The sequence below is a fragment of the Aotus nancymaae genome, unplaced genomic scaffold, assembly GCF_030222135.1.
Source record: "Aotus nancymaae isolate 86718 unplaced genomic scaffold, 86718_ANA_hifiasm-v0.15.2.pri h1tg000020l, whole genome shotgun sequence".
Taxonomy (NCBI): domain Eukaryota; kingdom Metazoa; phylum Chordata; class Mammalia; order Primates; family Aotidae; genus Aotus; species Aotus nancymaae.
This window is the reverse complement of record NW_026988432.1, coordinates 32,308,565-32,334,966: the sequence shown is the minus strand read 5'-3', so window position 1 is coordinate 32,334,966 and position 26,402 is coordinate 32,308,565. Positions and strand designations below refer to the sequence as shown.

General features: G+C 40.1%; 1 protein-coding gene across 3 annotated transcripts in view; it reads left to right on the top strand.

Annotated features, from left to right (window-relative positions):
* Positions 1–26,402, top strand: part of SETBP1 (SET binding protein 1) — a 372,922-nt gene that overhangs the window by 325,552 nt on the left and 20,968 nt on the right. For all 3 annotated transcript variants that reach the window (XM_012440796.3, XM_012440793.2, XM_012440794.2), the window contains exon 5: positions 17,762–17,932. In XM_012440796.3, the coding sequence (XP_012296219.2) occupies positions 17,762–17,932 (171 nt within the window). The remainder of the gene's footprint in view (positions 1–17,761; positions 17,933–26,402) is intronic.

Below are 26,402 nucleotides of genomic sequence, written 5' to 3'. Positions count from 1 at the left end.
CTAGACCGGACCCAGCCTGTGGGGACTTCTATACAAAAACAGCTGGCTATGGAGGCTTAATGTGGAGATAAAAGGACTAGGAATTGATTTTTACCACAACCACACAGCCAGTGCTCCAGGCTTTGGAGAGCTAGGAAAGAAACAGGAAGAGGAACCCAGGCCAAGGTGATCTGGGCACGACACACTTTCTCAGAAGGAGTAGAAGGAGGATGAACCTGGCTGACAGCAGACCTGAGGCACACAACTCAAGACCCCACCCTCCAGTAAATGTGGCCAACATAGGGCAAAACTGTGGACTCTGCAAAATATGTCCCCTTGGGTGGTCCCAGCCTCTATCAGCAGGAAAATGATCACTAAGACCCCCTCCAGCTCCAAGAACCTGCAACTCCAAAGTCCTGTGCCCATGATGCACAGTTAGCTGCATTATTGATTGGCAGCTACCCCTCCAAAAGAAGGGACCATTGCAGGGAAGGGCAATTTTAGGGACTGGGATAGGGTTTTCCACTGGTGACAGAGACAAAGAGGCAGCTGTAAAGACCTCATCTATCAATGATTTGGCAAATGCTGCCTCATTACTAATGGACACCACCACTGATTTTTTTTTTTTTAAGTGCAAGCCATGGTCTGATCTTTTCCATTATGACCAGTGACTTTTATTGATGTCAGAAGCCCCTATGTGTCCCTCCTGTCTTGGAATTACTCGCAAAAGCAAATCACACATTGCTCTTCAGGAATCTGCCCACCATACTCCATCCGCACCTCATTCCCTAAAGGGACCTTCACAATCATTAGGAAAATAAGCAAAGAAACTGCAAAGTCAGGAACCTGGGCAGGAAAATCACATGAAAGGCCTGGCTGCTCTCAGTGCATTAGGAAGAGGACCAGGCTGTAGAGGTCTGGGTTGGGACAGTGTCACCAACAACGTAGTGTGACTTCTGGGAGCCTCAGTTTCCTCATCAGTGGAATGTTGGAATCCACTTAATGATCCTTTTTAGTCTGGGCTATAGACTTTGAGTGATTCTCCCTTACCACATCTTGCCCTCCATTTCAGAATTAAAGACACTCATAAACACTTGCTCTGTTTTTCACTTTCTTTAAATGGGAAACGGAATAATAAATAAACCTTATTTCTGCTGTGAATCCTCAAATCATAAAAATTGAATTCTCTTATTTATAATATTTATAGACTCGTAAAACAGTTTTTATGCAGACTGAGAAAAATTACCATCTTGTTTCCATTTCAAATGGTAGTGTTAGTTGTGTGGTTTTGTATGTGTCGAGCTGTTCTTGTCTGTGCCTTTTGCCAAACACTTTTACTTCCATTAAATACATCTGTGTTGATCGTGTGACCTCTCACTAGCCCTTTGCTGGGTGGACACTCTTGGAAACATAGGAGAAATATATGACATCGTCTCTTTCTTCAACTTACTAATTATCTTATTGGGAAGTCAAGATTGTTATGTGTAATAATAATCATGTTAATAACAGCATGCTAGTTAGGAGCCAGGTGGTACATTATGTACTGGATAGATTTTTACTTCATTTTAGCCTCACAACAAATTCTTTGAGGTATCTCTTTTTATTCCCATTTTACAGACAAGGAATCTAAGGCTTCAGTTAATTTTTCTGCTCAAAACAGAGTAGCGGTTAAAGATGTATCTGATTGATTCTGCGAATTTGAAATCTCATACAGCTAAGTATTAAACTGAACACAAGCAAAGTCTACAGAGCTGTGGTATAGGCTGGTGCTCTCTTTAAGGTCAAGGATGTGGAAGCTCTGAGTAAGGGAGGTTACCTGCTCCTGATAGGAATGAGCTAGAAGGAACCTAGGACAATAGAGAGGAGGCACTGATCCAGAGGTGAGAAGGAGAGTGTAGACTCCTGATGAGAGATGTTCAAAGAAACACTGGAAAACCATTGCCACCCCACAGTGTCTTCAATGACAGAAAAGCCTTTGGTGAGACCACTGGAGACAGGAAGCTTTCTCCTGCTCAAGCCTAGAACCCAGGAACTCTTTATGCTGGATGTCCTTCAAGCAAAATTTTGGCTTGACGAAAGGGCTGCCCTCAGATAACTGATGATTTTAAAAATTGTACTTTCAAAAACAAACAAATTCCACATATTACATGACCAAGGCTGGAAAAACTAATGTTTTACTGTCAGGTTTGTTAGTTGGGAAATGTAATAATTTCCAAGTTGGGGAATATAGTCAGGGAATTTCTTTTTACTTCACGAATAAAAATTATATATATTTATCCTATACAACATGTTGTTTTGAAAATGTATATATTGTGGAATGGCTAAATTGAGCTAATTAACATACATTGACTCACATACTTATCATTTTTTGTGAGTAATTTTTTCTAATCTCTTTAAAAGTCTGGCATTTGCTTCATTGGCAGTTCTTGACTATTTCATTTGCTCTCCGAATCCCGATTTCAGCTTCCTTTCTCCTCTTCAGGAAGCTTAATTCTCAGGTTCCTGTCAAACCTGACAGTTATTTTTTAGCTCTGAGTACATGGAGATTTTCCATAGTTGTGGCCTAATTGCACATTCAGTCAGAATTACTATTTTTTTTAACAGGTCTTGCAACTTCTTAATCCCACATTAGGCCATTACCTGCTTGAACCCAAGGCTAACTAAACAGAATTAAGAAGCCATTTGTTGACAAGAATTCTTTTCCTACACCTCTGCCTAAAGGACATGCATAAAAAACACCTCTCATTCTCTCTGCCTGTTTTTGGAGTCCACACACTAAATTATCAATTTGTATTTCCAGTGGCCATGGGAAAGGAAAACTGTTTAAGAAAAAGCACCTGCCGTAGAGACTTGGGTTCAAATTATTGGTAACATTCAGTTGTGAGACCTTTGAATGCTTCTGAACATTTCAGCTTCATTTTCCATATATATAAAATATGGTTGGTATTATCTACCTCACAGGGTTGTGGGAGCTTTAGATTTAAAGTTACTCATACAATTATTTGATCTTCAACCATAAATGATTAGTTGGTCCTGAAATAACCAAGTGGACATTGTTAAAAAGTGGCTTTTCCTAAAGGCAACACTGGGGCATGTCCTTCTGAGTCACTTTTACTATGAGACACCCACACTTACATCATAGAAACACCCAGACAAGCCTAGACCTGACTGGCTTTCCCAGACCTTTCCATGCCCAAAAACTATTACTCTTTATTTGGTTTATCTAAAGAAAAAATGAGATTTTTGTTGTCTTCTAAAAAATAGAAATGTTTCCCAAATTTGGCTCTCAGATCTTCCCTTAAGGTGGCTAGGTGCAATTCCTACAGTTTAGGATCAGAGGAAACTCTTCTGTCTACCCAAAATGCAGCATCAGAAGGAATTAGAGACTGTAAATAAACTCAGGACAAAAAGAAGTCACATGCTCAAAGTCACAGAGCTAAAGATAAGTGAGTCTGGAAATCCCATGTCCTGAATCTCTGTCCTCCCCCCATGCGGTTCTCTTTAATGACCATAAACCGTGCACTGAACACCTGAAGTCACCTCTGTATGGAGATGCTCCTGTCCAGCATGGTCTGCAAATGAATCACTGGGCCAGTATGCAGAACATTCCAGGCATCAGTGCAATGTGCTTTGTTCTCTGTTGCATATCCATCCACAAATGTGGGGTGTTTGTGTATTGAACTCATCTCAGTGTTCAATACTCTCGTTTCTATAGTGGTCAGAAATTCAATAAGTGTGGTTTGTCTTTAGTTAGAGTGATAATCATCACTGCCCTTTCTTGATTATTATACCAATTGTTCCTCATCTTTATCTCGTTTTGTAATGGCATGTTTACTAAGGTCTGCCAGACATCTTTCTTCAATATAGGTGCTCAATAGATGGCCGTTGAACAAATAAATAGGTAAATGAATAAATATATTAACATCCCAACACATATCAATTCAGTGTATCTGATGTCAGTTTGCAAATTAAACAAGCCATGAAATTTGAATTTAGTAAAACAATTTAGTTTGGGGTCTGTATGCCAACTGTCAACTATTTTGACTATTTTTAATCAGTTTTTAGGATACTGTGGTTTAAATCTATAATGCATCTGCTTCTTTAGGAATTGACATTAATCCCGCAGCCTTGTCTAATGGCCTCCCCATCTCTACTCTCCCAGTTAAACTGCCTATAGGGTTTCTATCTGCACATCTGTTCTCTTAGACCAATGAAATGTTCACTTCCTGTCATTATTATTCAGTTGTTTCTCTTCTCTCCCCAAACCTCCCATTTCTTTCCTGCGTTCAAAGCTTTTTCGTAATTGGAGAATGAGCTTTAATAGGTGATTTTGTGCTGGGAATGAAGTCCTTCAAAACTATGTCAAATTCACAACTCATAAAGAGATAAAGAAAAATCAAAAACCCCAGAGCAAATATATAAAAATTCACATTTGCAGAACACATACACTAGAGAGGGAGGGACTTACTTTCTTGAATGCATGACTCTCTCTAAGCCCTCCTCTTCAGCTTTCTCTAAACATGAGCCGTCCTAATGAATAAAATAAGATTTGATTTGCAAAAAGAATTATTTGAGCATGGGTTTAGGTGTCCTCTGAGCAAAAGACATAACTTACTCCTTAGTGTTTCCCCCATAGTGCCTAAAAAGAAACTTCTAATGCAGAATGTATCCAATAAAGGTTGAGGACGAGAAAAGGAAACCAAAGGAAGGCAGATAGGAATTATGTACAAAAGAGCACACCAGTTAACCATGTTATATCAAAAGTTCAATTTCTACCCTTGATTCAAAAGTGTCATAATCTCTTGGCCAAGTTCTCAAAACCTACTAGGAGCAGATTTTGTCCCTTGTAATCCAAGTTGGACACATAGAGAACAAACCACTTCTTTTCCATGGCTGAGTATTTGGGGCTCTACATAGACGTCTTTCATGACTCCATATGACCCACAACTCCAGGCACCATTTCTTGCCTGATTCTAAGTCCAGTCTTCTGTTATGCTTCACCTGGCCACCCCAGAAACCCATACGCTGGCCACATAAGAATTCTTTCTTTTCCCCAAACATGCAGTGCTGTTGTATGCTTCATGCCTTTATGCTGGTTGGCCTTTCTTCCTGGAAAGTCTTTCATCTCCTTTTAGTGAATGCTTCCAAATAAGACCTGAGTGCAGCCACCTTCTCAGTGATATCCTTCCTCCTGAACAGCGAAGTCACTCATTCTTCTGGTAGTCATGGCTCTTATATATAAGCCTGTGATCTTTCTTGCAGAGTATTAACATTAGCATTTACAGGCCAGGCACGGTGGTCCACACCTGTAATCCCAGCACTTCGGGAGGCCAAGGTGGGCAGATCACTTGAGATCAGGAGTTCGAGACCAGCCTGGCCAACATAGTGAAACCCCATCTCTATTAAAAATACAAAAAATTAGCCAGGTGTGGTGGCGGGTACCTGTAATCATACCTACGTGGGAGGCTGAGGCAGGAAAATCACTGGAACCCAGGAGGCAAAGGTTGCAGTGAGCCTAGATCGCACCACTGCACTCCAGTCTGGGCAACAGAGCATGACTCCATCTCAAAAAATAAAAATAAATATATAAAATTAGCATTTACATGTTTGCCTCTGGCTCTTTGAAGATAGAAATGTATGTTTGTATTTTAGTAGCCTCACTCTTAAGCCTGGGAGATAGGTACTACTTTTAATTCTATTATTGATGAGTAAACTGAAGCACAGAGAGGTTAAATAACTTAACCAGGCCTGAATAACCAGTAGCTTGTAGAACTGTGATTTGAACACTGGGAATGTGGGCTCAGAGCTTATCCTCCTAACCACTATGAAATGCTGCTTTTTCATAAAAATTATCATAATGGTTACCTTGTTACTTTTACTGTGGTATCTATATTAACATAAATTCTGATTCTTAATCAACCAGATCAATTATTTATGTTTGTATCTGAGTTATATAGTAAATAAATTCCATTTTTAATGATTGTGCTAGAATATGCCAGTTCCAGTCACTTCCATAAATCTCTAGTGTGGTCCCAGGTACAATGGAAGGTAATATGGGTGATCTTTTTGGCTCAGGGGAGATTGTTATTTTTATTTAAATTTCTTGTTCCGGCATCTTGTTTCATCAACTAGATATTCGGCTACCCAAAGACTAGACTGTTTCTTGTATTTTACAGTCCCCCAAAGGACATGGAGCTGCTGTGTTTACAGTAGGCACTGAAACTTTTGCTGAATAAATTAACACATGCACAAAACTGCTTCCTTATACTCAACCACAAGTAGTTTATTGAGAACGTAGCATCAAATTGAGCATTTAGACATTGACAAAACCTGGCTTATTGTGGTCCCAGTGTTCAGAGAGTTCGAAGTTAGTTAGGATGGCAGAGATGGAGCAATTAGTTGGCCAGCCAGCTGTCATCCAAATTGCAAGCCCTCTAGTCAGGTATTTGGTATCCTCCATCGTAAATACCTTTTACATATTCAGAGTTCTTCGGATGTGTTCCTGGCTGGCCTGTTCTGAGCGTATTCTCTGTGCCAGCCACTTTGCTAAACATTTTATTGGCATTATCTCATTTAATCCCTATGATAGCCCTCTGAGATAGGAGGTTTATTACACTTTAAAAAAAATAAGGAAACTGAAACTGTGAGAGGTTAAATCATTTAAACGAGGTCACATACCTAGTTAAGTGACAAAGCTGGGCTTTAAACCAAGGACTGTCTGACTCCAGGGTCATGGCCTTATCCACCAGCTGAAAACTCCTTTTCTCATAAGTGGCATATTTCCCCGTTACTCACTAATGTATTTGGATTTTGATTATTACACAGTATGCTTCTGTCTCCATGTCTTTGCTTTACTCTCCTCCTCCTAACCCCTCTCCCCTTTAAAATCAAGATGAAAAAATTTCACAGGCTGTTTCTTATGTCTTGAGACAGGGATACAGAATAAGGACTTCTGTACTTGGGATTTCATTTGGAAGGCTGAAAAATGGGAGTTTCAAAGACTGGAGGCAAGACGCCAATTCAGAATCAAAAAATACAATTTTTTATTCTAAACTAGCATCCTGTACTCACCTCTCTGGTCCCATGATGCTGAAGAATAGTGTGAGTCTGCTTTTCCTGAAATACTTCTTTTTTTAATGGTATTCTGCCTCCATAGCAGTCTGTGAATCTTTTAGAGGCATTAGTCTCTCTACCAGTTCCAAACCTCCCCAGTGACAGTGTCCTCTCTTAGCTCAAGCCCCACCAAGGGCTCTTTGTCCACTTCTGCACACTTCCTATTACTCTTCTCTGGATGACCTAAAGACCTCCTTGGATACAATTACTATTAAAATCCTTCCCCTTTATCTTAAATCATCAGTCTTGCTACAGTGTGATATCAGGTTGTCCATGAGATCTGCGCACCATGCAGTGGTTCGTACCAACACTGGCATCATCCAAATCAAACTTCCTTTGGACCACTTTGGGGCCAGGCAACACTGAAATTACCTTAGAGGAGGATTGAAAGAAATGAACAGTATCCATTTCTTAAACAGGGGCTTGCAGAATCAACCAAGTAGAAAAAAATGTTGCGATGCATTTAACCTCATTAGTTTCAGTAGGACTGGCTCTCTCCAATCCATCAGGGTTGAGCTACATTAGTGAAACTCAACTATTTCCAAATCTCATTTACATAATGGATGAGATGTGAAATGAGCCCAATGCAAGGGGAGCCGCCTGGAGACACTAAAGTTTATCACAATATGTAAGAGTTCTTTTAGATCATTGCATTAAATTTCCACTAACAAGATAACAAATTAATTGTCTGTATTACTGTACTAGCCCAAAGTCTATTGAGTACAGTCCTCTGCCGAGGAAGGCAGCTGGGGTTCCACAGGCTGCAGATGGTCAGAGATGCTTAAAGGGAGGTGATGTATACTACCTTGGCTTTCTCCTTTCCCTTTAAGAAATCCCAGGCACCTCTGTAATCTGATGGTGGACTTTGGCTTTATTAGTGAGGTAAGCGAGGATGAGTAAATCAACTGTATCAGACAAGCCTCAGGACATCTAGAAATTGATCATTCTGCCGAAATAAGCACTCTGTGTTTATTAGCTGGGAGTTCATCACTATCGCTTCTCCTCATCCAATTCCTAAGAGATTTCAAAGCCATCATCATGGTATTAGCTCGTCTGACTGAACTACTAGAGATAAAGATTAGGAGATCTATCTAATGATGAGTCTGAGTTTCTCTGATTTTTTTTTTTTTCACTTCTATTGCAAAGAGGAGAGCTTTTCTAGCACACATTCTGTGTCTACATGTGCATGCCTGCACACAATCACGATGTATTTGTATTCTACAGAAGGAATTCAAATAGTGAAATAAAGTAGATAGTTTGAAGAAAGGACACCCAGTAAAGCACTTAAAACAATGCAACTCTCTCATATCGAAAGACATGACTACTTAACAAGGGGAATGTATGCTAAATTGATTTCTCAAGCCATAAGCAGTGGGTGATCTTTTGCTGAGAAAGACTAATTATATTCCATAACAATATTTATAATCCCAACATGGATACCTGGCCAAACTTCTACAGCTATGTCCATAAAAGGTGAGGACATGTTGTACTAATCTTTCACAAGCCAGTAAATGTGCATTTATGTGCTTTTACATATATTTGTGTGCACGCATGCACTAAGCTCCTAATACCAAGCTCCTTTTTCAGTGTGGCTTCTAAATAAGCAGTAATCAAAATGCAAATAAGGTGACCCAGTTAGCATTGAGATCTGTATTACCATGCAGATGTGCTCCGAGACTATGTGCTCTAGAGGTAAAAAGGAAGACACTACAAAAGATGCTTGTATTAACTGGGATTGATTACTAAGCCCTTCACATTAGGAAGAATCTAGAGAAGAATCTTCTAGAGACAATGACCCTACAGCTGCCATTTTTGGCATGGTCTATTTCTAAGCCATCCTGTGAGTGTGGCATAACAAGCATGCACCAGGAGTAAAAGAAGACTAGTTTCTTGAAGTCTCAGAATATAACCCTTGAGGAGCAAGCCAGCATGCTGGCCTGAGATGATCCAAGGACATGACTAGTGTCAGAATCATGCCTCTGCCACCCTCTGTATGTGACATTAGGCACAGCAAGTCACATCCCCTTTCTGGGACTCAAATACCAGGAAGGACTGTACTAGCTTTCTTCTAACGTTAACGTATCTTGACTTTACTTTACTGAAGCTCCAGTGTATTCAGCAATAGCCTGTAACATGCTTTATGTCCATTACTATAGCAAATTCTTAACCTACCTTATTGTCAAGGATATAACGTGCATACTTGGTACATTGTACCACTGAATTGGTCCTAATTACATGTATGCATTGATTTTTCCCTTGTTAGTACCCTTTGCAGCTCCCTTTGTTGTACTTTTCAGAGAATAGTTACCACCCTGTTGTCTCTGCACTTTTTAAAGCATGACTGCAATTACATCAACATTTTGTTTGGTTCTGTCTGTGCTCTGTCCTTCTGTAGCGTGTGTGTGTGTGTGTACGCCTGTGTGTACAAACCAACTTAGGCAAGAATTCTAACCTGAGCTTAAAAATATCTATGAACTTTAAGCTGGGTTCTGTGTGTATATATGTGCTTCTCCCTCCCCCACCACCACTGACCCTGGCAAGAATAGAATCTGATGTTGGAGAGGAGGAAAAATTAAAACCTTTAACTTGAGATGTCTCCTCTTTGCAATTTTGATGTCTAATACGTCTCCATTCTAAATAATGTCATCGGACACTTCTAGAAAACACCTTTGATCTTTCCACTATAGAATCAAGAGAGGGTGACTTCTGCATCATTAGAATTTACTGCATAAAGTAAAATACTCTTTAATGTAAGTCTTTTAGTTTCTAATGAAGAAAACTGTTATCTTCTCAGCCTATTTCTGCACTTCTGAATTAAGAAGGCAAGAACTAGCCAGACTGTGTATAGTGGTTTCTCTGAATCTAGAAAGCTTACAATCAGAAGAGTGATTTATTCTGACCAGAAGGAAAACAAAACAGAATGAGATTCCAAGTCTTGTCCAAGTTCATCTAACAGTCATGGGTTAGAGCTTGCAACAACCCAATGTCTCACAATTTCAATCTCATAGCTTTTATATTAGCAAATTATTTCTCTTATATAAGTTATTAACCATAAATATTTATTGAAAAATTTCTTTGAATCAGTCTTATGATAACAAGATACAGGAAAAGAATATAAAGTCTCTGCTTTCTCCGGAATTAAAATCTTGTAGGGGACACACATAACTTCAACATACATAAGAAATAAATTTAAAATGAGACAGTTTCTACTAAGTGTAGTGCTAAGAAATAATCATGGTTAACACAATTGAGTGTTTACTATAACTAGGCACCAAAGGAAATATTCTTACATGTATGTTAGTTTTCTCTTGCTGATATAACAAATTTCCACAAACTTAGTGGTTTCAACCACACAAATGCATCATCTTTCAGTATTGGAGATCAGAAGTGTGAAATCGGTCTCATTGAGCTAAAATCAAGGTGAGCTCCATTTCTTTCTGGAAACTGTAGGGGAGAATCCATTTCCTTGTTTTCCAGCTTCTAGAGGCCATCTGCATTCCTTGATCATGGCTTTATTTCTGAATCTTCAGGGCCAGCAACATAGCATCTCTCTGACGCTGTTTCAATCATCATATCTCTTTCTTACTAATTCTTCTCTTCTGCCTTCTTTCATTTGAATGGGCTTTTGTGATTGTATTGTGACTATCTAGATAATTAAGAGTACTCACTCTATCTTAAGGTCAGCTGATTAGCAGCATCAATTTTTATTTGCAGTCTTAATTTACCTTTGTCATATTCACAGGTTCTAGGAGTTTGGATGTGGACGGCTTTGGTGGGGAAACATTATTTTCTGTTTACCCAATATGTAAACTCCTTTAATCCACACAACAGCCTCATTAACAGATGAGAAAACTAAGGCATGGAAAGTTAATATAACTTTCCTAAGATCACACAGCTAATAAAGCCAGTATTCTCACTCCAGAGAATATATTCTTCACCTATTTGCTATATTTTATAGCATGTATACTCTATATACTTTAATGGAAATAAAGGAGTTTTAGAATAGAGGAATATGTGGGATAAAGTAATTAGCACAGTTTCCTAAAAAGTTTGAGCCTAGAAAAATAGATGTGTGATCTCGTTGTCCATCTAACATTTGTAAGTACCTAGTATCTACCAAGCTTGGTGCTGGGGAACAAAAAGGGAGTGAGACATGGTTCCTAACCTCAAAAATTTTACAATTGCCTAGAAGAATTGACAGAGAAGTAAACAAATAAGTATGAAACAGGAGGTATATTCTGTTACAGAAGTGTGTTCAGGATGGTGAGACGACAGACAGGAAGGAGGCCTTAACTCTACCTGACAAGAAGATGTGGTTTTAATTTTTCCCAACTGCCTTTCCAGGCAAAGCTCCGTATTTCTTTTTTTACAGCTCATCCAAAGCACTCTTCTCACAACTGCACAAAGAAATGTAATTTCTGCTTTTGCTCTAGTCGTTTTCCAGCCCTGGCAGGCCCTCCTTCTGCTTCTAGTTGTAGAATTCTACCCAGTTTTTAAGATTGGGAATTTTGTACCTGTGTGTATCTGCCTGAGTGGATGGTTGACTCCATTCAGAAAGGACTCAAGTTCCTGAGGCCTGATGGTGCTTGTCACTTTCGGGTTCCTAATGAACATTGAAATAATAAATGGATGAGCAGGAAGTCACCTCAGATTGCATTGAGATCTCATTTGCCTCCTAATTTGTGAAGGACTCATTGGGCTTCCTTCGTTGTTTGGTTTATCAATTTTGTAGGTGTTTCTGTCTTACCCCACTCTCCACTTCTAAACCATCTCTGTGAAGGTAGAGTTCACAACTTCCAAGTTTTGCTAGTCAACTCACAAATAATTGTTAAATTCAAAATGATTTATTCTAAACTCACTGAATAGTATTCTGTCCAAGAGTAACTTTCATCTTAAAAGAAGAAATTTATCCTAGAATGAAGGTAATGATGATAAATTTCCTCATTCATTCTTCATTCATCCTAGAATGAAGTAAAACTCATTTGACATAAAACTAATGTTGATAGGGTCACCACCTCTGATTAAGCAGTTTGTTTGCTGTTCACAAGTGCCTGACTTGAGGGGAATGGAGCCACAATCCATCCTGTGCTCCTCTCCCCAAGCTATGAGCCCCTAGGATACAAGTGCACATAGAAAGCTGTGTCTTTTTCTAATTTGCCCAAAGGTGCCCTCTCTTTGCTAAGCTCTGAGTCCATGGAGCTGTATATTCACCTGGAGAATTTGCCTTTTTCTAATTCGCCTAAAGATGCCGTATGAGTAGTAGCAGAGGCTCTGTCTTATGATGATTAAAAAAGTGCTTTAGGATCTTTCATTGCCCTTATAAAAAGCCACAGCTACCCTTATGCTACACAAAAATTATTAAAATGTAAATCTTGAGAAAAAGGGACTTTAACTGTTTTGACCAGTGCCTTATCTCTGGTATGGTAGATGTTCAGTAAGATTTGTTGAATTAATGAATAGGCCAGTTCAACAAAAATAAAATTTTTATTGACTTTGGCACAGAAAAATATTCTTTCCCAAAACCTACAGGTATCTATTACTTAATTCAATTTCTGCTGTAATGTAGATTCCCCTTATTGCCATGAATGAAGTTCATTTGCAAACAAGAAAAAATAACAATAGAAGAATCTGAATAGACAACCAATATATTAGCAAGGGAATTATTATCAAGTTTTCAAGAGTAGTTTATTTCTTGTGAAAAATATCTCATTTACTGGTTTGTGCAAAAGTCTATTTGTTATAGAGAAAAAAGAACATTGAATTAAGTCAAGAGACATGGATTTCAGCATTGCTTTATCCACACATATGATATGTGAGCTTGGGCAAATCACTTGGTCTTCTGTGCCTTTATTTCCTTCTTCTCAAATTAGGGGTTTCACCATTTGCCTCTTGTCATCCATGGGGATGCTGCAGGGGTCAAATAGCATAATGCATATGAAAGCTCTTTGAAAGTTTAAAAACCACTAACTGCTCAATATAACTCCCAGTCTATGCCAAAACCTGCCTTCTGCAGTGTAAAGGGAGCCAGGAAGATGACTAAAGGGACCAGCCATCCCAGTGGTGTCAGTCTCTTCAACCATTCCAGCCTGGGCTTTGTCACCAGGAAATAGCTACATTTGCAAATCTTGGAATTAGAAAATTAATTAAAGTGTTCAACAAGCCTATATTAATCACATACTATCTGCCAGATATACTGTGCTCTGCAGCGGATGTTACAAAATGAATTACATATGGATCCCTTGATGGTGACTCCATCAGCTCTTTTTTTTTTAAAGAAACTGCAGAATGAAGAACCAACTGGGAATGAGAGAATCTAGATCTTCCCACCCCTTACAGCTGTGTGATTTTAGATAGATCAGATAACCTCTTTGAACCCCTTGACTTTCTTATCTAGGAAAGGGTAGTAACTAGTAGCCATCCCACAAAGGCTTTTTGTTTGCTTTTCTTCCAATAGAGAAATGATATAAAGTAGATAACTAGCTGTATGAACCATAGAACAACATACAAATTCTCTAAGGTGAGGCTGGTTTTTATTATCCAAGGTCACAGAGCTCATTAAAGGGATCCTGGGAAAGTCAGCCACCATAGACCCTACTTTTCCTTCGTGACCTCTGTGACCTTGAGCAACCTGAGGAAGAGGTAATTGAGCAGCAACTACTACTTCGGAAGAAACAGGATCGAAATATTGAAGCTATTGACTCACCCTTAAGGCAGTAAACAATGCTTTGGTCTCTGACCTTTTCGCATCCTGGGGCAGTCAATAACCTGGCCGCTAGATGCAGCGCCTGCCACTGATTTTGATTTGGGAGTAGTTTAACCTTGAACTGAGCTCCAAGTAACCAAGGCAACAGGAAGTCAGCTTCTGCATTGAAGGAGCAGGAATCCATAAATCAAGTCCCTAATGCAAACACGGTGTGCAGGTAGAGGTTTGAGGGGATAAGTGGTCTATGAGAAATTACCTTTGAAAATGAGTGACTATTTCTACATAGGCTACAGCACAGTTTCAGAGACTTTTTTTAAAAAAAAATTATCAATAGAGGTCAACAGTTTATAGCAGAATGTTTTCCCTATAGGTTTAACTTTTTTTATATTTCCTCCCGGCTGTGTCTTTTAATTAAGAACAGATGTTGGATTCACAAAGTTATTAGCATTGTTATTTTCCTCTTTAAAAACGTACTGGCCTCCAAATAGGCAATCCTCAGTGTAATTTGTCTCATGTTGGGGTTTAGGGATGCTCTGAACATGCCTGCCGAGAGTGCTCTCCATACAGTCTGCATTCTGAGTTTGAGACAGTGATCCCTTGTTAGAGCATACCCATGGTATTACTAATTGTCTCCGTATAAGCAGTGGTGCTATATCTCAATGGTCCAGTCATTACAGGATTATATCTGGGTTTCTTTATGATCACCCTCTAGCATCAAAAATCTCCCTCCCATTGATAGAAGCCTGGTTCACGCTGGGAAGAAACTTTTCAAATGCCCTCCCTCCACCACTTTGCTTTTGCTCATCACAGAGTATCAGTCGCCACCTGGAATGAAGGGACATGAAGAGACTTCCAGAGGCCAGCCTGCTCAATGCACTCTCCCAAGGACCCGTACCCCATCACTGTCTCCTGACACCTCTGCCCTCAGACAGATTTTGTGGATTAATAAGTGTTCATAGATTAGTCTTTGTTTAAAGTTTACATAGTGTAATTTGTGTTATTTCTGGGGTTGTTTCCATTATCCTTTCAAAATCCAAAAATGACTGAGAAAAACTCAGGGCTTTCTTTTTTCTTTTTAAATTTGTTTTCAAAATCATTGGGTGGCAACTAGCAAGCAGTACTATAACCTAGAAAATTCTAGATTATCTAGGGTTTTCAAGAGAGCTAATAGTGACCATCTAAATTATAGAGTGTTTTAAGTATCATTTTATTTCTTTTAGTATATTCTGTAACATAAACACTTAAGGAACAAAGTATACCCATGAGAGGTCTGATTGGGTCAACTCTAATGAATTGATGTGGACTGAGACTAATTTGGATTGTGAGCATTTGCATAAAAATAGGTACAACTAAAGTGACTTGAATCAGTCTATTCCCAAGTGAGAGTTAAATATCTGACTGCTCATCCTGTTTATGGCCTTCATGCCCCAAGCATATCATAATTTGAACAAAGAATTACCTTCCTAACTTGTGTCCATAGGTACAAAGATGACATATTAGTGAGTTTTTCCAGAAGAGCTGTCATTCAATAGAAATCTGACAGCTTAGATATCCTGAGATGTTCTATGGAAACTCTGCTTCCATCCATTTGGTGGGAATGCCTTGGTGATGCAGTGTACCAAAATGGGAAATCTTCATCAGACTTATGCCTGCTCTGCACATTATCAGATTTTTTAGCAGCCAGTTGTGAAAACATGTCAGTCATTCTGCCCCAGTGCCCATAGGCTTCCGGATATTTTCCAAATTGTGTTTATTTTCTTAAAGGAAAGAAAAATTTAATACATGTTTGTGGTTTTTTAAAGTATTAACAATGAAGAAGGCTGAGAAGTAAAAAACACTCCCTCTTCCTCACCAGTCTCTGAGCTCTCCTTCCTCAGAATAACCACTGTTACCTATTTGGATGTGTCTCTCTACAGATGATTTTGAATGCATTTTAAATATATGTCTATACCTAGCCCATGAGGAGCACACCTGCATATTTTACAAATAAGGCATATTACGCATGCTTGCTACACTTTCTAGTTTCTTGATGGCTGTGCCTTGCAATCTGTCTGTCATAGAATTTGATGTTTGCCTATCTCCACCTTCAAAATGCTATGACATATAAAGTCCAGGAAAAGCATAAGTGGCATTTTTGTTCATGGCATCACAACTGAGAGTTTCAGAGACTGGAATGGAGAATAAGAAGAAGGAAGGTGTTAAATGTCAGCATGACTGTATTCCTTAGGTAGTTACAGATGCCTTATCCAGGTATAATACTGGGGCCTCTTCATCCTCAGGATGATACATGCTGTCAACAGACTGGGGTCATCGTCAGGTATTAAAGTATGGCCAGGTGGACCAATATGATCCCTGGGTTTAGTATCTGGCTACCTGGAAACTTCCAGCTTTGACATTAAAAGCTGTATGAGTGAGTTCAGTTCTCTTTTAACCTTTTAGAAATGTGTTCTCTTCATCTGTAAAATTGAAAAAATGGTAATATCCACACTACATGCTTCACAGGGTTGCCATGAGGCCCAAGAGAAGCTGCTCTCACTATGGCATTGAGATAATGTTACTCTGGGAGGGGACTGTATCATTCAGGTTAGTTGGGATAGAAAAAATGAATCAAGAACCAATATGATAAGGCCCAATTTGTTTTCGTTGCTGTCAAGTTATGTAACCTACAGATGAAGACACTCTGAATAGGTAGCTATTTGAAATGGATTCACATACATACCCTCAGCCTCTGGGCTTACATTGGGTGAGTTAGAGAGCCTTGTTTTGGCATTGGGGGGAAAGGTGCCCATACATTCTTGGTCATGTTGGGGAAAACAACTGAGCCTTTGCTTGCTGGTTACAATTGGTTCTGAGGAAGCAGCAGGTCACAGTAATGATAGCAGCAATAATAGGAATAATAACAATGTTAGGCACTTTCATAGCACGGGCTATGCACTAGGCACTGTTCTAAGCTCTTGACATCGATTGACTTTTGGATGATCACAACAGTCCCTACAAGGTAGTATCATCACCACCCCATTTTTACAAGTAAAGAAGTTTAAAACTTGGAGAGATTAAGTAACTTGCTCTTCATCACAGAGTTGGAAAATGGCAGAGCCTGGATTCAAGCTCAGGAAATGAGATCGCGGAATAGCTCTTACTGTTAGTTACGTAGGAAATTTCCAAGCCCTTACAGGGGCACCTCCTGACTACTCGGGCTTTTCAGCATCGTCATGACATGACATATGATGCCTGATATGAACAGACAATCAAAGGCCCTCAGATCAGCTTCTCCTTACCCTACAGACTGATGACACACTAATCCCCAGAGTGCATCTTCCCCCTCCAGCATGCTGGCCTCATCTTGATCATGTTTACTCCCCACCCATGCCTTAGCCTGTGCCCTTACTGAGAATGCCTTTCCCTCATCCTTGAAGCTTCAGCATGAGCTCTGTAAAGTCTTTCCTCACTTCTTTCAGTACAGATCTCCACATCCTTAGAACACCCCAAACACCTAGGATAAGTAACACACATGCCCACACAAACTTGTTGTCCAATATTTTCTTCCCATTCAGTCTTGTTTCTGCAGCTGGATGAGATGAGAAGTCTTAGTAGGATGGGAGCCATGTCTCCTCCACTCTGAACTCGCCTTCATGCTCCACACAGCACCGCCTCTGTAAAGATGGGAATGTACATCCTCAGAAGGCAAAGGGGCACCTGATGGATCATTCTGCTTCATGAGGCATATGCTATGACCCCACCTCTTCCACGCAGCCAACCTAGAATGGCGTCACTCCTAACCTCAGCCACAAAACCAAAACCAGTCATAGCTATTTTTTCTCTTTAAACATTTTTAAATTTTATCCTTGTTGTACCAGAAGGAGGTGTTCAAATCATTTGACCATTTCCTCAGATCATGTTCAGGTTATATGTTGTCTATCTTCCTGTTCCCTTAGAGTGACTGAAAGTTTTGGGGTTATTTTTTAGGAATGCCGAGTCCCCACTTAAAAGTGGACCAGACAGCAGTGCATAGTAAGAACGAAGGCTCCATGCCCACCATGATGACCAGGAAGAAGCCAGCCGCAGTTGACAGTGTTGCAATTCCACCAGCCCCCGTGTTATCTCTCCTTGCTGCATCCGCAGCAACGTCGGACGCAGGTGAGCACTTTTCAGATGCTCTGGGTTCACTCCAGGCAAGACCAGTGTGGAGAAAGCCCACTGAGAATGTCCTGTTGAATACAGGTAAGAGTTCTCTGTTTTGCCAACCTCCCGTAGACTCTGAACACAGGAGCTGTTTCAACACTGGGTCTTTCAAGTGGGAGGAGATCTTAGGAAAGAAGATCTGGGAATGTAGAGGGCAGGGTACTCTGGAAAGCTCTTCACTTTATTCTAATACTGGTCAGCTGAGTAGCAACTAAATGCTAATATTATTAATCACTCTTTATCAAGCCTTAGGAATTACTAATCTCTGCATCAAGGGCCTTATATATGTTATTTCTTGTAACTCATAAAGTAAACACTTGTATCCTCATTTTCAGAAGAGGAAGCTAAGAATAAGGAACCTCTGGACAGTCAGGATTCCAAAGCCCATGCTCTCAACCCAGTGCGTTTCATTGCCTCCCATGCTTATCGGGCTTGAAAGACAGTAATCACTGTTTTCTTGATGCATCAGTACCTTCTGCTCATGGATTCATGAATTTCTCAATAGTTCTCAGAGTCCTCGCTAGCAGAGGATAAAATATAAACTCCATATTTAGATATCTCAGGTTATCCACAGCCTGGCCCTTTCTACCCTTTTTCCCCACCGTGCCTCTCACCAGCCCCTATGCCAGCCTCCATTGTGTGAAGCTCATCCCTGCCTCCAGGAAGACAGGCCTTGGGTTTGGTTTAACACCTGAACTTGGAGACAGCCTTCCTCAATTCCTAATCACATCCTACAAGTCCTTAAAACCCAGCTAGACACAGCTCCTCTAGGATATCCAGAATCTCTACCATGCAGTTCCTATCAGTTCATAGACTGCATTTAAAAAAGTGTCTACGATTTAACAGCTTCTCCCATGTAACAAAATTGCACATACCTCAGAGGCAGAGACAACCATTTAGATTCTTGCTATCTTCCTGACATGTAGCAAGACAATGTTACATAGATATTTCTTGAATTAACATATTAATGTAAATGTGGCAAGCACATTGCAATATTTAGAAAGGCCTGTTATAGTTAGAAACCCAAGAAGAGACTCATTTTTAATATTTACTCCAAATTCATTTTCTAATTTAGCCTTTTGCTTTGAGCAAAGAACTCAACTTACCTACATACCTACCTCCTTCATGGAAATCACTGGTTATTAGAAAATGAGCCAGTTGGAATAAAAGAAAGGAACATTTGGAAAGACACTTCCCCAATTGAATAGAGCAAACTACTAGCAGGTGTTTTGTGATAAAGAATGTTTTCATGGAAAAGTAGATGTAGGAAAAGCTGCTGCCTTACCCCTGGTTCCTTTCTGCAGGGCTTTTCAGGCCTTGCATTGACCGATGTGCATTGTGAGGTCCCAGGAGGGAGACAGCGAATTACACAATTGTATCTAACCACACAACCCATTTTTCTGGGACTGTCTCCTAGCATCTCTTGGAAATGGTGTTCTCTCCAGCCATTTGAAAACTCTTGCTCTGAAGGAATAGGGTCATCTCTCAGGTATGATAATGAGCCTTCATTTGGTGTGAAACAAAACTTTTTTGGTGGAATTGCCAGGTAAATGGCGCCAGTGAAGAGTACAGGAAGAAGACAAAGGATTGAAAGTCACAGAGAAATGCAGAGCAAGTTACCACTGAGATTTGATGGATTAGTGGCACCTTGGTGGGAGGGTGTCTAAACAAAGGGAACAAGTTGGGCAGAGTCCTGGAAGTGGGAATTGGTGCTGTGGCTGACTTCAAGGAAGACATAATTTGGCTTAAGCAAAAGATTTAGGCTACAGTCTGCACCCAACCCAGATAAGTGGGTTTTCGACCTTGTTGATTAAGCACTGGAGACTTCCCTTTATGGATTGAGAAATTAAATTAGGCTTTGTGTTTCTGGCTTTACTCGCCATGCACAGATATTTCTCTGAGGCCAAAGACAGGTGGTCCCCCATTTTCCTCCCCTGAGCTCTTTCCCTTCAATGTGAGAGAATCTATTTTTGGGATCACGTGCTTCTGTGGGCTTGCCTTCTCCAGTGCATCCAGTAAATAATTTACAAATATGCCAAATGGGCAGTAGAAACAGGTGGGCATTACATTTTTATACGTGCCTCCCTGGTATTCGGAGCTGAGCCCAGACTCCCCTGTTCCAGCATCTGAGAATGGGCTGTTTATTTTTGGCAGTACTTAAACGAGACCCTCATGAGAATTTCACAGATTTAGTCCATATCCGGGTCTCTGGCTGCTGAGCTGGACTTTTGGGGGGAAATAGGCCAGATATCTGCCCCAGGTGCTGGAAGACAGGCCTTCCTGCTATTTCACTCCACACAGATAAAAAGCTTCCCACAAACCTGGGAGAGCTAGAAAACACACAGGCTGGGCTTGTGGCCAGTGCTCTGTTTTACACGTGAAGAAACTGAGGCCTCTCGAGATTCAGAGATTTGCGTGAAGTCATACAATTGGATTGGAACCCAAATTTCCTGATTTACTGTCTGATTTCCAGTGGATTCCCACTTTTGTCATAGTCCCAACATGAGCAAAGGCAGATTTTTTCCTCCATACATATGGACTCCTACTTCTTTTGGAGAACAGTGAATGAAACTCCTAATTCAATAAGTTAGATAGCTTTAGCCAAAGCCAAGCACATAGTAGGTAGTGAATAGTTTCTGGATTCAATCTTATTTAATTAGGTGCTTGTAATATATAGTAACATATATATTGCAGTAATATATATTTCTGATGAAACAACTCACTTGACTTTTGTTTCCTTGAGAGCACCGTTTTTCATCTTTCACTATAAGTAAGGTAGAATTACTTCTGGCTTTAGGCAGGGATCAGCTTATTTTCTAATAGGTTATCATTTCTACAGAATGGTTTTGGAAACCCAGACAATTGCAGGGAGGAAAAAAAAAAAAGGAAAGAAGAGTTAAACTAAGTGGCTTATAAAGAAAATTTAATTTAAGAAATCATGTATTGAGATAATGTACTGAAGTAATTCAATTAATTAGAAATTTTATTTAGAAATAATGGATGCAGGCCATGCTTAGTGGCTCACGCCTGTAGTCCCACCACTTTGGGAGGCCAAGGCTGGTGGATCACGTGAGGTCAGGAGTTTGAGACCAGCGTGGCCAACATGGCAAAACCTCTACTAAAAATACAAAAATTAGCAGGGCATGGTGACACAACCCTGTAATCCCAGCTACCCTGGAGGCTTAGGCAGGAGAATTGCTTGAACCCAGAAGGCAGAGGCTGCAGTGAGCCAAGATCGTGCCCCTGCACTGCAGCCTAGGTGACAAAGCAAAACTCCCATCTCAAAAAAATTAAAAATTAAAAAAGAAGAGTGGATGCAAAAATACCTAGTACAGTTCCTGACCCATAGTACATGCTCCGTAAATAATCACTGAGTGAAAGGAATGGTTGAGAGGCAGTAGCTGTGAGCTTTTACAAGGCTAAATATGCTGAGAGACATCTGAGAAAAACACAGTCTTGGAAATGCTTTAACAAGTAAATGGAAAACATTTGACAGGCACTTTGTAGGCTCCTGGAAAATACTTGCCAAATAGTTCCTCAGTCTATAGTCAGAACAGTACTTTTTTCAAACAGGTGATCTTTGGTAAAAGTACAATAAAGGAACATTCCCACCTTATTTTATAAACATTACAATATGGGAGAAAAGAATATGAGTCAAAGGTTTACAAATTAGTCTTTTCTAGCCTGTATGCATACATGCATTTGCTCCATGGGTCCCCCAAGTATTTTGTTTCAGGCAATTTTTTACTGTCTCAGAGGCATACTGATTATGATATTATTGATTTGTAGAAGGGCACCGTCGGGGAGATGCAGGAGAGAGCGGTGAGCTGGGAACATGTCAGTTTGTGAGCTACTGGGAGGGAGGATGGCAGTGGCTGCTGTAGGTGCTCAAACAGATCAGCCTTGGTGATCAAACTGCTCAATAGCTATTGATGAGCTGCCGTTCCCTGGTGCAGCAAAGGAGGTCTGATTCAAGGGAGCACTGCCTCATTATTATGAGTAATTAGGGCTAATGCAATAAAAGCGCCACTAAAGTTTGCTCAAAGTGAGGCATAATTTGAAACAACTTCTATTACCCTAGCCCAATAAACATTTCATAATCGTATAGGGTAATCCGTACCTGAGTAAGCCAGGCTGATTTTTCTGAGTTTCTAAATATTGAACTAACGTCTCAAGAAGATCATGTAATGTATAGAGAATTTGTGATTTCATTGTAGTAACATGTTTTTTCCCCTATGTCTAAGATGAGTCTATATTAATAAGCAGATTTCAAATGGTGGTAAGAATTCAGTAAAACATCAAGGAAACAAAATCTGTATGGTTTTGCACTTGAAAGACTAGCAATAATGGGAAAACAAGTATACCCTTCTTGTTCTCTCTCAACGCATGCGTGCTTGCACGTGCACGCGCACACACACACACACACACAGATACCCACCAATATTCTCTCATCTTAAGTCCAAGGAGTGAAAAAAGCAAACATATATCAGCCAAGCTATCATCAGATCTCAACTGCTCCAAGTGTAGCTGAGTTCGAGATAACAAGGAAGTAGAGTGAGCCCTGCTCTTAGCTTCTGTTTTGTATCAAGGCTAATCCATTATTATCTCAACCATATCATCTACCATGTTTAAAATGGCCAGAGCCCATGAAGAACTGAAAATATTTAAATTTCATAAGTCTATTACATTTTTAGGCATTTTGCTTCTCATGACGGAGACTAATATTAGGTAAATTGTTCTGTTATTAGCCAAACCATCAGTCCAAACAGAACTGATACCTGTAGTCAAGATGCAAAACCTTAATCTTGAAAAATTAATTACCTTTACAAGTAACAGTGGGACTTCTTAATACTAATGAAATCAGAATGAAATTCAATATAGTAGTAGCTGGAACAAAATGGTTGTGAAAATTGCTTTCAGCTCCCAAATTCTATGATACCTGAGTTTTCTCTTAGCCACCTGCCATCTGTGGGAAAGGGCCCAGAATAATGAAATAATATCTAGCTACAAAAAAAGAGCAATGGACAGAAATTTAAGAATGATGCAATCATTTATTTTATTTCTTTCTTTGTTATATGGAATCATGATCTGAAGCCCCTAACCAAAATAACAGGTCAAGTCAGCCAAAATCTTATCTTTAGAAGAACCAAAATAGAAGAAATAAATGTGCAATTTAAAAGGATTTGGAACATCCAGGGATTATAAATATATACATCGAGGAAGTCTTCAAATTGTAAAATACATTCCTATCTGCCCAGACTAATCTCTTAAAATATTCGGTTGAAAACCTTCCAAAGAAGAGCCAGAGCAAACAAAGCTTAAATTTAAAGCAATCGTTCAAGTTGTCTGAAAAGTGCTACCTATGAGCTCACATTGAAGCATCACAAAATGAGCCCATTTGCCCAGAAAGCTGTGCTGAATATGACAGGCCCATGAAAGGTGGTGCCTCCCCCAGCTCTGGGCTACTAAGGGACTCAGCAGAGTTGGAAACTGCTGTTTCCCCATCACACACCAAAGGCCTTCTGAAAAACTTCCAAAGCTTATTGTTATTTTCACCCTAAAAGGAGAAATAAGCTCTTTTCTGATTTAATCTGAACATCCTGGAGCAACTGAGCCATTCCTACGGCCAAGGCTATATAAACAGCCCGGAGAGGCACCAAATCTTCCAGAATCTGGCCCTGCCTTCTGCCCCAGCCTCATCTTGGACATTTCAACCAAATTTCAACTCCTTTGAGATTTCCACTGCCACAGTATTATTTTCAAAAAACTAAAAAGTTGTTTCAAAGACTCATAACTCTTTAATGCAGAAGACAGCATGGTGGTAAAGCCAGCCCAAAGGAGAGTTAGAGAATGGGACGTTATGAGAATGCAGGCACTGGAGAAAGCATATAGAGCAAGTTGCTCGGTTAATATCCTAACAGGCAACCAAACTATAACCTCAGGGTCGATCTCTTCTACCAGACGAAAATCATTTGCCTCTTTGCTAGGCAAAAGCCCACAAGTTAATGTAAAACATGGCAGATTAGCCAGGTGCTTTGGGAGGCCAAGGCGGGTGGATCACCTGAGGTCAGGAGTTCTAGACCAGCCTGGCCAACATGGTGAAACCCTGTCTCTACTAAAAAAAAAAAAAAAAAAAAAAAAATACAAAAATACAAAAATTAGTCGGGCATGATGGTGCGTGTCTGTAATTCCAGCTACTCAGGAGGCCAAAGCAGGAAAATGGCTTGGACCCAGGAAACAGAGGTTGCAGTGAGCCAAGATTGTGCTACTGCACTCCAGCCTGGGCAACAGAGTGAGATCTCTCTCTCAAGAAAAAAAAGCTGGCAGATTCCATGCCTCTAACCAGTAGTGGACAGCAAGCCCAATAAGAGCACATTTTCCTGTACAGTTAATAATCCTTAGGGAGACTTGAAAGGACTGTCTCCTTCCATTTGCCTTGTTTCTAAGTTTTGGCTCATTTTTCTACACACCACACATGGGCCACGAAATGCTCCAGTTGAATGCATGTGTCTGGCTTTATATTGCCTGTATTGAAATCTCCGTGCTGCACTCACCAGCTGGGTAATCTCAAGACTTCGGTATTCACGTCTGAAAGATATCACCTAGTGTCGACGATTATGGTGAGGAATAAAGGACATAATCCTTGGGAAAACCATAGCAAAGAAACTGACACTTAGTAAGAGTCTGACAAGTGGGTGCTGTTTTTGCTGCTGCTATTGCTGATGTTGTCATCTGTTTTCTACCCTGGAATTTTTTTTCTCCCTTGCCCGCCTCTCATGCCCTTTGAATGGCTAATTCATGATGCTTCTTCAAGCCGCAGCATAGGTTCCTTCAGCTCTAACAAGCCTTCTCTGACACCCGTACTGAGAACCACACCAAGGTCAAGTTGAATGCCACATCCTCTGTGCCTCCCTGGCTCCCCATCTCATTGATCATTGATTCCTACATTTAATGCAGTGTCTTGCTCCAATTGTGTCCCACAGTGGACCAGAGGATCATATATTCCCTGTGGCCAGATCTTATTCAACTTTACCTAGCACTGAGGTAGGCAAACAATAGGTAATTGTTAAATGTTGTCCAAAGTGTATTGAACAACTGTTTACTGTACTAAAGTGTTTGGTTCATGAAAAGATACACTCTAGAGTATATGAACTCGAGCAGTGATTTGCCTTCAGTTTCTATATCAGAACCAGAAGCAGCAAACTATCCTAAGAACGTTCATCAGAGGAGCAACCTGGAGCAACTTGGGAGGCCTCCAGCCTCCTTTGTTCATTAATAGCAGCCCAGCCCTTGGTTAGTCCCCCGGAGTATTGGGGAAGATTATTCTTGAGTTAAAGATTCAGCCTATGTGGCATTGTATGTGTACTACAGGAGCATGTATTTATTCAGAGAAGGAGGAATATGCACGCCTATGTGCCTTCCTTTCAGAAGTTCTATGAGATTTTCAGGATATGCCACCCAATGGAAAACTGGAGAGTACATCAGCCTATGCGGTACTTAAATTATTTTGTATGTGATAGTCTTGCATTGTGGCCATAGTATTGGTTTCACTATGGCAGCAACCATTTCATATTTAGGTTTTGTCTCACTCAATAGGTATTGGGCATCTCATGAATTCCCAGAACCTTGGGATGTATGGAATGAAAACAAGAGAAACAAATCCAGGAGCCTTGCTGTTAAACTCTTATTATTTGAATGTCAAGAACCTTACACAATGCTGGGTGCGTAGTAGATACTCAGTAGACATGTCTGGACTTCACTTAGCTAATTATTTTCTCTCCAGAGCTGAGATTTTAGGAAACACAGAGGTTTAATGACAGGTTTGAAAGTGCTGTGTCTTGAGAAGTTTAACTCAATTTATCTTCTCTGAATGCTTCAGACAGATTATGCTCCCAACTACCTCATGCCATAGTCAGACCCTCTTAAAAATAGAGTAATGATAATAATACATTTTATCTTCTTCCCAGTGATAGTATCATTCACACCTCCACTGAAGCCCAGTGGGAGGTTTGGCTGTAAGGCATCAGACGCCAGGGGAGTCAGGTGCGATTATTGTAATGACTTCACACTCGGGCAAAATGTGGAAAAGAAAACCTCCCACACGTGAAGTGATTTCTATTAAGATACTCATTTTATATCAAATATTCAAGCTCCTCTTTATAAATGGGAGAGAATGAAAGGAGACTCTTACAGGGGCAGAGTTTATGTGGCAAAGAATGAAAGGACACAGATATTTTATGATCAGTTTTGAGATGAAAGTGTAGTGCCTGCCTTGTTCACTGGCACTTTCCATTTCCAGAAGTCTAATTAGATTGTTGGTGTAATGGTGGTGAGATAATTTAGTGGCTACTAAAAGCAACTGTGTTAATGAGAAGGGGGCACTGTGCTTTGGGTTTCCTGTAATTAGTGGAGAGTTTTTGAAAAA